The 15959-nt window shown below is 40.4% G+C and overlaps 1 protein-coding gene across 3 annotated transcripts in view; it reads left to right on the top strand.

The window, feature by feature from the left end:
* Window positions 1–15959, top strand: part of Met (MET proto-oncogene, receptor tyrosine kinase) — a 109335-nt gene that overhangs the window by 45085 nt on the left and 48291 nt on the right. For all 3 annotated transcript variants that reach the window (XM_076913673.1, XM_076913672.1, XM_034519059.2), the window contains exon 4: window positions 7741–7932. In XM_076913673.1, the coding sequence (XP_076769788.1) occupies window positions 7741–7932 (192 nt within the window). The remainder of the gene's footprint in view (window positions 1–7740; window positions 7933–15959) is intronic.

The raw sequence follows: 15959 nt of genomic DNA, 5'->3' as shown, positions 1-15959 counted from the left end.
CACTGTGAGTGATAGTCACAGTGGGAACCCTCCCCCTGACATCTGCCCTGGAAACCCACAGTTTTCGCCGCTAGACACCAAACATGGTTTCACGTTTATAATGATGCATGGATTAACAGGAAAAAAAATAAGTGTCTGTATCAATACCACCCTTATGGACACAGGACTCCTCTTACTTGGCATTACTTCATAGGCATGAAGTGTGGGCTAGACAGAGAAGCCCTGTCCTGAACTGGATATGCCCAGTTGAAAGGAGAGAATTGGGTTGGCACTTACAAAGTTTCTAATATGTAGTTCAGGTCTGAGACCAAATGAGAAAACAGGAAATAAGTCTCACTCTATAATGCTAAGATGAAAAAGAGGGATAAGAGATAATGACTGTTGGACCCATGACTAGAATACAGTCATGGGCTTCAGGAGCATACTAGGGCATGACTGAACACTTCCATTTCATCCATCTTTCGCCTCGTCCTGTCTTCTGCTAAGACATTTATTAGTTGCTCTATAGTAAGAGGAAACCTCCTGGGCCTACAAGGAAGCTGTGGCTCTTACTGCATTCAGGAAAAATGACTTCCTTTTGATTCATTAATGTGTTTGGGGGGGGGGGCTGTTGGTTTTGTGCCTTCTGGCTTTCTAATGCTTCTATGAAATAAGTGCATTACAATTTGGTTTCTATCAACTAAATAGAGAAAGAGAGAAAACGTTCTCATAGCATCGAAACCTGCCATACCTGGAGCAGTTTGATGCATCACTGTTGCTCCTCGCTGAGACTGGAGCTCAGTATGAAGGCTGCTAACCAAAACCACATGGGCTCAGCCTGTTTTCTATCTGGTTCACCTTAGGAAATGATAAAGATGCAAAAGTCTTAACATTTCCAATTCCAAAGCCCATTGTAGAATTTTGAGTGTTCTAACCCCAAGAGTGGATATATATATATATATATATATATATATATATATATATATGCATTTGTACACATGCATATAGAAAGTCATACCTGCACATGCATAAAATATATTCTGTTCCAAGAATCTTTCCTCCTGTAGTCCAGCTTCTGCCAAGACCTAGCTCGGCATCCGTCTCTGCTGCGAGGCTCTGCAGCCGTTGAAGGCCACACTCCTCTCGTCCCTCTCTAGTTGGATAGCACAGGGCTTTAGTTACCTCTCTGCTGACTTCTTTGCTTACATCATGTTATGCGCTTTTATGTGTTGGTCTCTGGTCTCTCTACATGCACAGTGCCTTCAAAAGACAGGCAAAAAAAAAAAAACATTTTGACACACACGTCAAGTTAAGAGTGTTTTTACATTTTTAAAGAGTTACATATATACAAGAAAAGTAAAATATGTCACATAGATCCTATTATCTTCAAAGTCTAGTATATAGTTTTATTTAATGTATTTATGTGTGATATATAATATAATCATATTTAATATAATTTTTTAATTCTTTGACAACTTCATAAACACATGCAGTGGATCCTATCATATTAAACCCCTACTCCCCCCAGTTCCCCCTCCCCCTTCCAGCTTCATGTCCTTTTTTTTTTTTATAACCCACTGAGTCCATTTAGTACTGTTTTATATGCACATGAGTGTGGGTCATCCATGAGGACATGAACACAATCTCCTTCTAGTCCAGCTTCAAAATAAAAGGATTCCACTAAGGGTGGAGCTTTGTGAGTCCCTCCCTTCTCCGTGCTGGAATTTGTAGCTGGTCTTGAGCAGCTATCCACAGCAAAAGTGCAACACTTTTGTAATGAAAATAGTAGAATGTAAGAGCAGGGGTGTAGCTTGGTAGAACACGTGCTTAGCATTTACAGAGCTTTGGGTTCAATATTCAGCAGTGGGGGTGGTTGTGGCGGGAAGGATGAAATGATTTATAGAAGTCTTATACTAAAGGAGAGAAAAATCTTCCCTCCCAATTTGGGAGGGAAAATGATGCGTTTGAGTCAGACCTATTCAAATGTAGCCTGCAGGCAGATGTGGAGATGTACTTGCCCTGAGGAGTTACAAGCCAAATGGCTGTGTAGAGTTAGGTCATCAGCACTAGGTAAGTGAGAGTCTAGCTGCCCCATTGTCCCCAGGTGACTCACAAGTGCTGAGCCAGCAGCAGGCCAACCAGAGGCCTGTTTGTGCTGCCTTCATGACTGGCCTGGCTGAAAAGCATGTGGTTCTGCCAGTTTGCCTTTAACTCTGCACCCAGCTTTTCTCTTCTGTTAGACCTGCAGCTACACTGTTAGACTAGGCAGGCGTCACGTAGTCATAACCCCAGGGCAAATGGAGACACAGTACAGAATTTCTTCATCTAGGTGAGTCAGTGGATGCAGAGATAGTGAGGGAGCATCTTCCTTTCATGCTGTACCTTGAGAACATCAAACTTAAGTTCTCTTCCTAGCACAGGACAAGGTCCAGACAACACCAACTTTGACATTAAAGACTAGCCTGCTCTGCCCAAGAACTGAGTCTTCTGCACCATACAAAAAGCCCTGTCTTCCGTGTTGGTCACTGAGAAGTTCTAGTGACTGGAGAGTTAAACCGTGGGATGGTAACAGCTCAGGATCAGTGGGGAAATGGGCACTGAGGCTGGCTATCCTGAAGGGGAGAAGCAAACATGGAGCAGCATAAACTTCCTCTGTAGGAAGCATAACCCCTGCATTCAACAGCCACACTGCACCCCTGCAGGAATGGCATTTAGGAAAGAAAACTTAATATAGTTGGGTGTTTAGCAAACTGACTAAAAGAGTCTAAGAGAAGCAACTTTCCATTTTGAAGGTTGAGTTTCCCACAAAGCCATTACTATACTTTCTGCAAAATACGACTCTGAATAGAGTTTATATTAAAAACCTTATGTTAATTTTTCATGGTCAAGGACATAAGAACTGGGATGAATAAGCTGGGATGGTTTAACAAAACTCAATTTTAAAAAGTTATCTACATGACTGATTTAAATCAGCTACAGAGGAGCTAAATCTGTCCTATAGATCAATTAAAAGAATCGCTATTTCAAATATATCACATCCTTAATTACGCTGAATTAAATGTAATTACATACTCGCTTCATACATCAAAGTGTTAATTGAGCGAAACATTTTGAGTCAAACCTATTGAGGTTTCTAGCACTTCAATTTTCTTTTTATTAAAAGAAACAAAATATATATCTGAGTCATGTTTTTTTAAAAAGTAACAGGCAAGTATAATAAAATGATTTTTAAAACTCCTCATACACAGAAATACAGTAGGCTGAATTAATTATGGTATTGCTTCAAAGTGTATAATATAGAGTAATTCCAGTTATCTCTAGGATGACATAAAAGATAGAGCCCAGGGAAAGGAGTTGCAACACGTTTAAGGTGTGTGCATGTACATGGCGCATAGTCCTTTGAATGTATATGTTGAGGTCAGGGACATCGTTACAGGACGTAGTGAGTCCGACTGAAAGTTAGCCCTGTTTGCATGTTGTTCTGTAATGTGGAGAGCTTGGCTCCTTATTAAAATCCTATTGCTGAGGCTCAGATAGCATGCAGCTCTGTAAGCCACCCTGCAGCAGTCTCAGCAGGGAGAGAGATAAGGAGAGTCCCCTCTCCCGCAGTGAAAGTTGGGACATTACTTCTTCCCAGAAGCCAGTGTTCTTACTGCTCCCCCTGCTGCTCTCTGCTTTGAGAAAAGACGAAAAAGTAGATATGGATCCATGCATTACGAAACTAGAATGTCCTTGACCCTGTTTGTTTCTTAGCTCCAAATTGCACAATCTTTCAAGATCAAGGAGCCCTGCAGATTCTGGAGTTGTGCAATGTCTCCACGTAAGAATTTTACTGGGAAGAGATAGAGACATAACTCCATGCTACTACCAATCCTTGGATAAGATTTAGAGACCAATTTCCTGAAGGAAGGGTCTTGAAGCTCACTATATAAATATTCCATCGATGCTGATGCAGATTTATTTTTAACCTTTGCATCTGGGACAACAGGTGTATAGGGCTGAGGCCCTGGTTGCAACACTCTCTTTCCTCTGAAGAAAATGTCAACACGCTCCTGTAGATTTGCAGGCACTCGAAGAAACTCCCAGAGATCACCTCACTCCCTCTCCTATTCACCTCACTCAGGGAGGTGGACCTTAAAGCAAGCTGGTTAGGAGAAGGGCTTTGTCTCTGGTGGCTTTGCAGATACACAAATCTTACTGCAACAGTTATCACCTGCTGACATCACTTAGGCATGATGGAGAGAAGTTGGGACAAAAAATATTGAGGAAGTTCTTCTTGGTGACAGAGGCAGACAGTAGTTTATGATCCAGGATGGCTCCTCACCTTACATGTTGTATTTGTATCCCAGGAAGACATTAAGAAACCGTGTGCCCTAGGTCAAGTCTGAGGTTTTAAAGTTCCCAGATCTAGAAGAGGCAATGCAGGACCTAGTAAAAGAAAGAACCTGGCCCTGATGGAGCACTTCAGATGGCCTAAGATTTGAAATTGTTCATTGCTCCTTTAAGCGGCTTCCCTTGCCTCTGGCTATCTCTACAAAATAAATCAGCAATCACCAGTTGAAACTCAATTATCAATTAATCGATCTCTATTGAGTAGCTGGTACATCCCAGTTAACTGCTACTCCTCAGAATAATCTATAGTACTTTAGTGAAGAAAGGCTTCTAATTAAATAGTGAGCCAGTGCTTATTATACATCAAAAATAAGTGTCCAGAACTGAAACATTTTCTTAATTACAAGATACAATAGATTTAGTCTCTCCTAAGACTCTCCCAGTTTGCTAATTGATTGCCAATTAAAATGAAGAAATTACCAATGCTCATAAATAAAATATTTTAGGTGGCTTTTAACCACAAAGGCAAAATATATAAGAACTTCACAATTCTATGTGATGGATGGTCAGCCTTAAGAACTGAAGTCACTACACAGTAATATAACTGAGTTTTTGTTATTCTTAACAGTAAGTTAGAGGGCAGGTGATGAGAGTAGGGAGCGAATGCTTGCCTAGTATGTGCAAAGCCCTGGATTCAGTCATAAGTACCACAAAAGATTAGGTTTTTGACTTTTATAATAGATGATAGTAATGAAAAATTTCTAACATCTCAATCATTTTCCCTGACTAGTAGCTATATATATATAAAAAAAGGTGTGCCAGGCAGTGGTGGTACACACTTTTAATGCCTGCATTCATGAGCTAGAGGCGGGTGGATCTGTGAGTTCAAGGACACCCTGGTCTACAGAGTGAATTCCAGGCCAGCCAGGGATACAGGGAGGAACCCTGTCTTGAAAGACAAAACCAACCAAACAAAATGTTCAAAAGTAAACCTTCATTTCTTTTCTTCTAAGTTAGGCTTCATTTTCCTTAGTATATCCTTCCTCCCCCTTCAGCTAACCCAGATTTACCGACTCCCAGCTGTCATCAGGAACATGGAGGAGCCAACCATTCCTTGTTCCTCATGAACTCCTAACTGCCCTGTTCCTGAAAATGATACTTTCCAAACTACTAGTTCACAGCTTCATACTCACGTCACCTCCGCCTGACTTAACCCGTCACTCTGTTGTTATTTACTAGCTCTCTGTTTTGCCTGATGTTCAGTCTGCCACGAGAAGTATAGTTTTGGAAGAGCAACTACAGTTATTATGTAAACAAGGGAATGCTCTGAGCTGCAGCAGAAATGGTTACCGCTGTGCTTGAGGCGTGAGCAAAAGCTATCATGAGACTCTCCAGTAGGAGCATTGGACCTTGATGTGAGCATCAGAGCGAGTCTCCTGGGAGACTGGGACTAAATTTGCAAATAAAGGATATTCAGGAGCTAACTAGGTGAGTGAAGGTGGAGGCAGACCCTGGAAGAGCAAACCACTTATGTCAGACTCGTTAATGGGATGTCTGCAACACTCGGACAGCAGAAAGCAGGCCTGAACACTGAGACACAGAGAACACAGAACCAGAAGGGGGTAGAAGCTATAGCCATAGCACAGCAGAAGGGTAGATGGCTAGGACAAATATCACAGTGGTAGAGATAGAAAGACCAGGGATAGAACTGGGAAATAGTCTGTTTACAAAAACCAGCCCAAACTAGAGGCACTTGGGAGCAGGAAAACCTGAAGTGAGGAAACACCTCCACCAGAGCAGCCTATAGGCAGTTCTGCACTGCATTGTTGATTGAAGTGGGAAGGCCCAGCCCACTGTGGGTAGTAGTGTCATCCCTGCGAAGCTAGTCCTGGGAAGAACAAGCAAGATAGCTGGCGGCAACTCAGCATGCAGCTTTCCTCCAAGCCTCCTGCCTCTGCCTAAGTTCCTGCCCTGACTTCCATTGATGATGGATTGTGATTTAGACTTGTAAACCAAACAAGCCTGTCCTCCCCCAAGGCGCCTTTGGTCAGCAACAGAAAGTAAATAAGATAGTTAGCAAATGAAACTAATGGAGTTTCAAGGTAGATTACATGGGAGGGACGAAGGAGAAGGGAACCATAAAGACACTTAGCTATCTGCTTCATACATCTGGAGGAATGGAAGAGTCATTCTGTGAAGTGTATAATGTCATAAGGTCAGGAAAGGGCAAAAGGGTCAGGCTAAGCCCAAGTCTCTCGGACATGTGGATGGAGATGTAGAGTCAATAAAATAGATATACTCCAGTAGAAATGGATTGCTGGGGAGAGTATGATGAGTGTATGGTCCAGGCTTGTGTGGTACATGTGTGACCCTAGAAGCCTAGGGAAACCTGATGTGGATACTCAGGCATGGCTGGTCCTGCACAGAAGCACAGATTCTTGGGTCTGAGAGGTAAGAGAAACACCAGCAACAGGATCAGTATATAGAGGGAGGGGTCCTCGGTGCTTAATTGCCCTTTTCTTGTATTGTTGAGCAGTAATTTTTTCTCCACCGTTTCGCTTGAATTTGAACATCAACAGATTGTCGCTTGTCTTTCAGGAAGCTGCTTACTGAGATATTTGATGTGCACTTAAAAAAAAATCTTTCTCCCAATGATGACAGTCTAAAGTGAAGCTCCGTATGTTGGTTCTGTTGCCAGAGATTCATATGAGCTAGTTGACTTAGTCTTTGCAACAATTCTTTCTTGTGGGGACATTTTTTTTTTCTGTAGCAATCTCTGTTTTACAGTTGGAAAGAAAAAAGCACAAATCACCTCAATTTCTGAACACAGAAAGATGATGGGAATTGTATACGCACACACACTCGGGACCAACACTTGATAAAGGCAGTTGGTATATGCTCAGGTGCCTCCCCATGAATTTTCTATAGAAATCATTTCCCTCTACTTCTGTGCCCCCAAACATGCATATATGTATGGACTTTAAAATATATCATAGTACGACTTTTAACATCTACATCACCATCACCATCATCACCACCATCAGCAGCACCATCATCGTATCTGAATTTCATTTCATAGGACTTCCTGCTAAGGAACTATACACTCATGTCAAGAAATGAGACATTCAACGTTTCTTTTTTCTTTCCACAGCATCCAGGTTTCATCTTCATGAGTGTACATTTGAACCACAGTGTAACATTGAGATAATAAGCTCTACCTCCCGTTTTTGAGAGTCTGTACATATAACAGTGCCTAGTAGAACTGGAGCCATTTCAGTCGCTACAGACTTTCATGCGCAGTTAGGGCTGTTTGTGTGTCCGTGCGACCATCCTTGATATTCTGAACAAACTCTGTGATGACACACAGCAAAGTTTCCTACCAGCTGGTTTGCCTCCAGACTCTAACTTCATGGCCATGTTTTACTCCAGACCCTGCTGAGAAACTCATCGGGCTGTGACGTGCGAAGCGACGAGTACCGGACGGAATTTACCACAGCTTTGCAGCGCGTTGACTTGTTCATGGGCCGGCTCAACCAAGTGCTCTTGACGTCTATCTCCACCTTCATCAAAGGTGACCTCACCATTGCTAATCTAGGGACGTCAGAAGGTCGCTTCATGCAGGTAAGAGCATTCGTAGGGTAGCTGGCTTTATCTAATTATAGCTAAATGATATTTATCAACAAGCTATAAAGTGCAAATCACAGTAGAAGCTACAGACAAAACCCAAAAAGGGCAACAGTGAGGCATGACCTACTTTTTATGAAGTGGGTAGCTTGTTTTTGTAAAGGTTTTGAACCTTTCAACCCAAATGTGGCTGCTTTAATCTTGTCTGGAATTGGGTTGTTTTTTTTTTTTTTTTCCATTCATAACTTTATCACATGATTGGAAAGTAAAAAATGAAACAATTAAGCACTCCCAGGCAATGCTTTCCTGTTTCAGGGGAAAACTGTGCATCAAAGGAGAGCTATTGTGTGGCCCATGCTTGTCCATGAGAAGAGACATTCACATTCCTGAGAGACACTGGCAGAAAAGAGAAAGAGATCCTATCGAATTCCCACTGTACCTTGGGTTCACCTCCTTCTGCAAAGTAGTGCAGTCTCACCAAGAAGTTCAGATACGTTTTTTTAAAAGCAGGCCTCATTAAGAAATGCTTCTAATGGCTAGTGACAGTATTTCCATACAATAAAAGTTCACATTTCAGGCTTGACGGAATTAGTGTTTCCTAGCCACAAAAATCATAGCACTTTGCAGAAATTAACAACTCCTATATTTTATTGCTTTAATAGTTATTGGTGCTTTTCACCATGAGTTCGTGAGTAGATTCTCAATTAATGTGGAGGGACAGTGGCACCTGTGGAACTTTTATGAATATTAGAAATTTCTAATGAGGGATGATGCTTACTTCATTGTCTAATATAGTTATTAATTGTACAATGTAGTTAATATCCTGATTAGACAATGGCATCTAATAAGCCAATTGAAGGTGATGAGATTTTCCTCTAATTTACCCATCCCTACGTACTGTATGTATGTTATTTTACAAAGCAAAGTTTTGAAAATTCTCATTATCTTTAGAGTAATCCAGATGTTGGTCATCGCCATAATTTCAGAACTACAAATCGTAGTTCTCTCGTGTTCATCAACATGGTGGGACCTCTCCAGAGTAATGAAGCCCGACACTCAACCTCCTATCTCTAAATTGTTAACAAACATCCCATGATATGAATGTCCCCACGCTATCTCCCCAACTTCTTGACCCTCACAGCTGACCAGTCCTCTTAACCTCCTCTCCCAGTCTGGTGTGCTGTCTGCCTGCCTCGCCAGTCTTGGTCATTTAAATCTGTTCTTACCTGTGAAAGTGGGACACATCTTCTTTCCACATACTTGTGCACTTTAACATTGCAATATAGCTATCACCTGCTATCTCTGAAATGGAATCCCATTGCTTGTGTTTGTACACATTCTTCAGTTACACTGACCATTGCTATAGATAAAGGTCCAATGAGTCTGAAGGAGAAGGGGGGGGGGCATCAGATCAATTACTTATGTGTGCATGCCAATGGCTTGCATCCCTTATCATTATTTGTGATTTTCTGTTTTCTAAGTTCTCCATTATCTCACCAATCCAGGTCTACATTAATACAATTTAGCAATCAGTTAAGATTTGAAAGGTATTTTTTTTTATTTTTGAGATTATAATATAATTGCATTTCTCCCTTCTTTTTTCCCCTTCCAAGTCCTCTCATATAGCCCTCACCATGATCCTTCAAATTCATGGCCTCTTTTTCTTCACTGTTAGTGCCTGCGTATATGTAAAGGTATATATGCATAGGTGTATATAAAGATATAACCTGTTTCATCCTTAGAGCAGTATTTTCTTAAACAGAAAGAAGGTCTAAGTTTACTTCCACGTGTTTAAAATGATAATAAAATCCCATTTTTAAGTAAGTTGCTTTAATAAAAGAGTTCATACCATCCAAGGGATAGATCATGTGTCTATAACTTTATACTCCTAAAATTCTGTAGTTGATGCTCAATTCTTGTATCTTGATGTGTTCGGATGGTGGAGGGAGCTATCTTCTGCCACAGTCCAGTCGATGAAAACGAGAACCTATTTCATAACAGGTACTGGCATCACAGCCTGATAGTTTTGTTATCCAGGTCATCTTAACGTCATCAAGCCTATGTTAAGATTCTGCTTATTTTTGTTTTTAAACTGGGCAAGTGAGTGAAGCAAGGGAAACTTAGAACCTGCTTTTGGGGAAATAAAATATTAAATATTCTGATAGAGGAGATTAAAATGTTTTCCTGGCAGCAGTGGAGCATGCTGCTAGAGAGCTACAGGGAGCAGAAAGGACTTATGTCTGTGATCATTATGTTCCATCAAGTTTTATATAAATAAACCGAAAGCATTTGACAGGCAACAGAATCAGGCAGCCAACCACGCTGAAAACCAGTTCGTTTACATCAAATACAGGGAGGGAAGTGGGGAGGTGTGGTGACAAAGAGTGTAGAGAATACAAGAGACCTTGAGCTGCCTTTGCCAGAGTGACTTACTACCAGGTTCTGTCAGTGTTTTGATTGGACTAAAACTCTGAATCTGTAGCCAGGCTAAGTTTCTACAACTCTCATGTTAGTAAATACTATGGCGTTTCTGTTACAAAATAGAATCAACATATTTTTTTCCCTCCCAAGGCAGCTGCCACACATGAGAAACACAGAGAAATGATTTTACTTCCTTCCTACCCTCAAGCCTAATGGCAAAGTTACTTAGCAGATTTTTTTTTTATCCCAAGAGTTTGCAGCTGTTTCTGCCCTTCCTATTGTGCTGGTGTCCAGCTTAGGCTGGGAACACAAGCAACAGCCCCAGCTGTTGGGTGCAGAGTGAATCAGGTATTTCACAGTGGTTATTTGATTAGAAAGAATTATATTGTTTAGCTAACAATAGTCTGTGCATGGCAGAGAAGACATTTTGGACACGTTGCTAACTTTTAAACAAGTGTAACGTATCTCATGCAGGTGCCCCTAAGTCTAAATATACTGATGTTGCATGTATATCTGAGTCTAGATCCTTGGAAATATAGCAGTAATATAGCAGTGTAGAATTCTAAAACAGTTTTGGTTTGTGTGATTACTCTCTTGGGATGCTTTGAAGTAGATCAGGAGACAGAATTTGAGATTTGAGATGTGAGTAGATTTGAGAGAGCAGAAGTAAACACGGAGAATATGTGTCCTTATAGGAAAACCTAGCCCAGTGAGCGGGGCCATGTGGGAGAACGGTGGATTCTCATGAAGATCACAGGACTAATCACAGGGATTGCCAACGTCTCTCCTTCTGAGCTCCTGATCTAATTTACATCTAAACAATGCTTGCTTGATTTTTTTTTTTACAGCACTTGTATAAGGCCTTTAATCTCTAAATGTAAAGCATTGCTATTAAAATATTTGTGCATGACTGTCAGGCTGGGCAGAGTCAGTGGATGAAGGATGGAGCAGGGGCCCAGAGGCCTTTCTACAGCCTGCTTCAAACTCCACTCACAGACATTTACTGAGTACCAATAGTATGCCTGTTTACAGTGCCCACTGCCTGGGCACAATCCCAGCTACCATTAAGCTCTTTGGTACCACCCTGGTCTTTCTTCATCATCCCAACCCCTTTCCTATTCTGTTATCTTTATTGATATTAAAGTTTATTACTGTCGTTCTGGTCTTATCTGGACTAGTTGAGTCTAGCAAGAAATTAAAGAGGAAAGATGTCGTTTGGTCATGATTATTCTTTATGGCCATTACTTAAAGGGACATGTTGGTAAGGTGAGAGTAATCACTTCCTTTCCATAAGCCCAATTCATTTCCTGATCTCCTGCCATCGGTTTGCTTGGGGTTTCTAGACCCTCATCTGGTGTGCCACATCAGTACCTTCTATCGCAGGGCAATGGCAATGTATCATGTTGGGAATTAGTTATTTTCTAATATGTAGACACATACCAGTCCAGAAAGGGGACATTAGATAGAGATGCATTTGAATGAAGATTAAATTCAAACACTGTCTCTCTTTAGGGATTGTTAATTGACTCATCTCTTATAAAATATTCAGACAGAGGCATCATTAAAAATGTCATTTAAAATGAAACACTGACCTAGATATAGCCCTACCTAAAGAATATTAGCAGTAGTCTGTTTCTTTTGAAGAAAACATGTGCACTGAGTTCAGGAGCTTCTTTGTGCTAAACAAGCACGTATTGCAAATAAGAATTTGAAGGTCATGCCAATAGCTAAAATTTAAGCTGGGATCTTAAAATTAATGTATACATGCTTTTGAAAGGCATATATTTTGTTCGCTATCAAATCACAGAAATTTAAACCATCATAAATATTTGAAACCCTGGGAAAATGTGGAACTTTTGTTTGTTTTGTTTGTAGATAACAAAGGGAAAGTAAAATTTATTTCATGGATGCTTTGTAGAAAATCAAAAACAAATCAGAGAGATGTGTAAAATAGGAAACATATATAGCATTAGTTTATAAACCTTTATTAATTTTAAATATCAGTAGGAGATAAACTTTGTACATTGATGAATTGTCCCATCATCAGTGAGTTTGCACTACAAAATTGGAAGTTGCATTAGTTATTTATCTCATCACTATAACAACATGCTGACAGAACCGACTTAAGGGAGGAAGGATTGATTTGGCCTTGAGGATGCAGTCCATCACATCAGTGAATAAGGCATACAATCAGCAGTGACTGAAGGCTGTGGCAGAGGCTGCTTCTCACGTCTGGGTAGATGAGGGGGCAGAGACAGATAGAAAGCAAGGTCTGGATAGAAACCTCAAGGCCTGCTCTCCAGCAGCCTACTTCCTTCAGCCAGATTCCACTTCCCAAAAGTCCCTCAACCTCTTAGAACAATGCCACCAACTGAGGACCAAATGTTCAAACATGAGCCCGTGGGAGACATTTTCACACCCAAACTCTGACAAATGTATTGTTTCTTTCCATTTTTTTTTGGGGGGGGGTACAATTTCATTAGCTTATTTGGGGTTTTAGATGTTTGAATTTCTTTTTGACTCCTTTCAAATAAATGAAATGCAGACACATAAAGACTTGCTTTTTAAATATATATATATATATATATATATATATATATATATATATATATATATATTTAATATGAGTACACTGTAGCTATCTTCAGACAGACCAGTCTGATGTCCTCTGACATCAGATCCCATTACAGATAATTGTGAGCCACCATGGGGTTGCTGAGAATTGAACTCAGGACCTCTGGAAGAATAGTCAGTGCTCTTAACCACTGAGCCATCTTTCCAGCCCCAGGACTTGTTTTTGGCTATGCCTGTCCCTACAATGCCTGCTTGGTATGTCCATCTAGCAAAAATAACTAAGCAAAGTACAGAGGAAACCTCCCCAGCCCTGGCTTTTAAATGAACCACATGGCTTCATTCTGTAACATGGAGGGCCACATCTTCCCTCTCCTGTCCTATTTACCTCAGCTTCCCTATTTGGTATAGCATCTTCCACCTCTTTGAATTCTGAGCTTCCAATGCCAATCGGCAATTTCTACTATTTTTTTTTTCTATTTCATTAAACTGGTTTCCTTGATTGAAACAGCAACTCTTCATATTATGGCTTCTTTCTAATAAACATCGTTTGTAGATGCTAGGAAAGCTGGTTAGGAGCCTAAGGCCTCGGAGTCATCCCTTGAAAATACACATTCAACTCAAATGTTTGGTATAGTCTGAAACACTTAAAACATTCAGGCCTTCATCAAGGCATAAGTGGGCTTCACATTTAAATCTGCAAATATATTAAAACAATAGACATGCCTTGGAGACCTCCTATGGACCAGAATCTGTTCTACCCTGGAAGTACACAAAAAGCAGATTAAACTCTAAATCTGTAGCAGTATATTTAGGTATAACATGGTCTGTCTATCAATAATGTCACCTTTACTCATATTTTTCTCCTTGAGTCCCAAATTCCAATAATTTGGCTCTTTCATGGATAATTGGTTTGTCCTTACTTCTTAACAAATCCTGGGCTTCTTAACATTTAAAATAAATCAATATCATAAATGGTATCACAACTCAAGAGGAGTTTTGATGCTTTGATTGCCTTGAAACAGGGCTGTAGATTTTTAACTCTTGTTCAAGAAAAATCCACTTTGGTCTTCCAACAGTTTCATGCAGGTCTCTCTGCCTCCATGGGATCTGCCACACAGATAACTGTGTGCTTCATCTCTCACTGTCTCATTAGTGAGAATCGACCCTGTCAGCTCCCAGCTTCTCTAGAACCCTGCACCATAGACGCCTGCTCTAAGCCCGAGGAACCATTCTTCCAAGCCTTAACTGTGGGTGCTGAGCAGAGAAGGCCAAGCAAGGGTCTCCAGTTAATCTCTTGAAATAGACTTTCCTCTTACAAAAATAAAAAAGCAAGACAAACGAAAAACAAAACAAAACAAGAACACATGGTAAGAAATACAGACCCAAACCACAGAAAAGTATTACTTCACACGTACTAAAATGTCCATAATAAAGAAAATGGAAAATAGGGCCAGGCATTGTGGCACTCACCTTTACTCTTGTCACTTGAGCATTTGAGAGGCAGAGACAGGAAGAACTCTGTGAGTTCAAGGCCAGCCTGGTCAACATAGTGAGTTCCAGGATAGCCAGAGATATGTAGAGAGACCTTGTCTAGAAATGGGAATTACAAACACCTGTAAATAACTTAGTAACACCTTAAAAACGTAAAGATAAGGTTACCGTAAAGTTTTAAAAAGAAAAAAGTCTTGTCCTGGATGCAGCACACAGGAGAAATGTAAGTATATGTTCACACAGGAAGTTTCACATCAATATCCATAGTAGCAGTATTCAGAAGCAAGACGTAGAAGCAACCAAAATGTTTCCCAAGTGATGTATACTTGTATAGAAGGTTAATCTACTTCTCTGTTGATTAAGGACATTTCCTACTCAAGTGAGCACTGAAATTCCTATTGACCCTACAAACATCACCATCACTCCCTGCTCTTCCTCCTCCTTCTTCTCTCCCTCTTCCTTCCCTATCTCCTCCCTGTCCTCCCTCTCTTCCTCCTCATCACCTTTATACATGAAACTATTGAATTGTCTAAAACAGAGAGACAGACGCATTTGAAGAAATAGCTATCTAGATTTATTTTTTTCTTATTAAAATTATCTTCATCTCTTTTTAAACAAAATTACTTGTAAAGCTGTCTAGTTGAAAATAAAACCTATATATGGTAGGGAATTTGGTCTTTGTGAATCATAATAAGTCACACACACAAAAAAAATTATTTTGTTCACATTTACAAGTTTTCTGGGTGAAACCACACTGTTTTATTTTTCTGTTCATGTATTTTTTACAGCATTTTTTTTCTCAGACAGCACCTTATTGAGAGAGTTTGGGTGGCCTAATAACAGCAATGAGCAAGTAAATTTGTATTCTTCCCTCTCCCCATACTCCCCCCCAAACAGTGCATTAGGCCTATATTTTCAGGATCATTAAAGAAAAAGGTTTTGTGACCTAAATACTAAGGATTAGTCATGGACACAGTAGAAACTCAAAAGATAATTGCTAGTCTTCTATTTCATACTAATTGTTCTCAGATTGCCAAGTGATTTATCATAAGAATTAAACTTCCATGCCAAATTCTGTTCTGTCCCTAGAAATATCTCCATAACAACAAAAAGCAGCTCCTAATTCTTGTAAGCATTGCTTCGGGAGTATTCTGAGGATTTTAGTGGTTACTCAATTATTTAGGATTCTGGCAATGAGAGAAAGGGAGGGATTAATGATAGAAAAAGTATTCTTGGCATTTCCTTACAGTGGATGCTCCTGCAGAGAAAAGGCTGATGATCAGCTGAAAGGGTATTTGCATCTGTGATAAGGTCTCTGCTCATCACTGCAAAGGCAAAAATTCTCCCACCACCACCACTGCCCCTTTCCCCTGGCCTGTCTGTCCACTTTCCATAGCAGACAGCAGCACACCCGTTCTAGTCCAGCAGCTTGGCTAACTGGGCTAGTATGGTGTCCTGTAGGCCATCAGAACTCATTTGAAACAGAGGGCCTTAGGTGCACTTAACTCCTGCAGCCAAGGTTACTGAAACAAGGGGTC

Source organism: Arvicanthis niloticus, chromosome 15 (assembly GCF_011762505.2).
Source record: "Arvicanthis niloticus isolate mArvNil1 chromosome 15, mArvNil1.pat.X, whole genome shotgun sequence".
NCBI lineage: Eukaryota > Metazoa > Chordata > Mammalia > Rodentia > Muridae > Arvicanthis > Arvicanthis niloticus.
The sequence above is the reverse complement of the archived record's forward strand: the minus strand, read 5'-3'. Positions and strand labels throughout refer to the sequence as shown.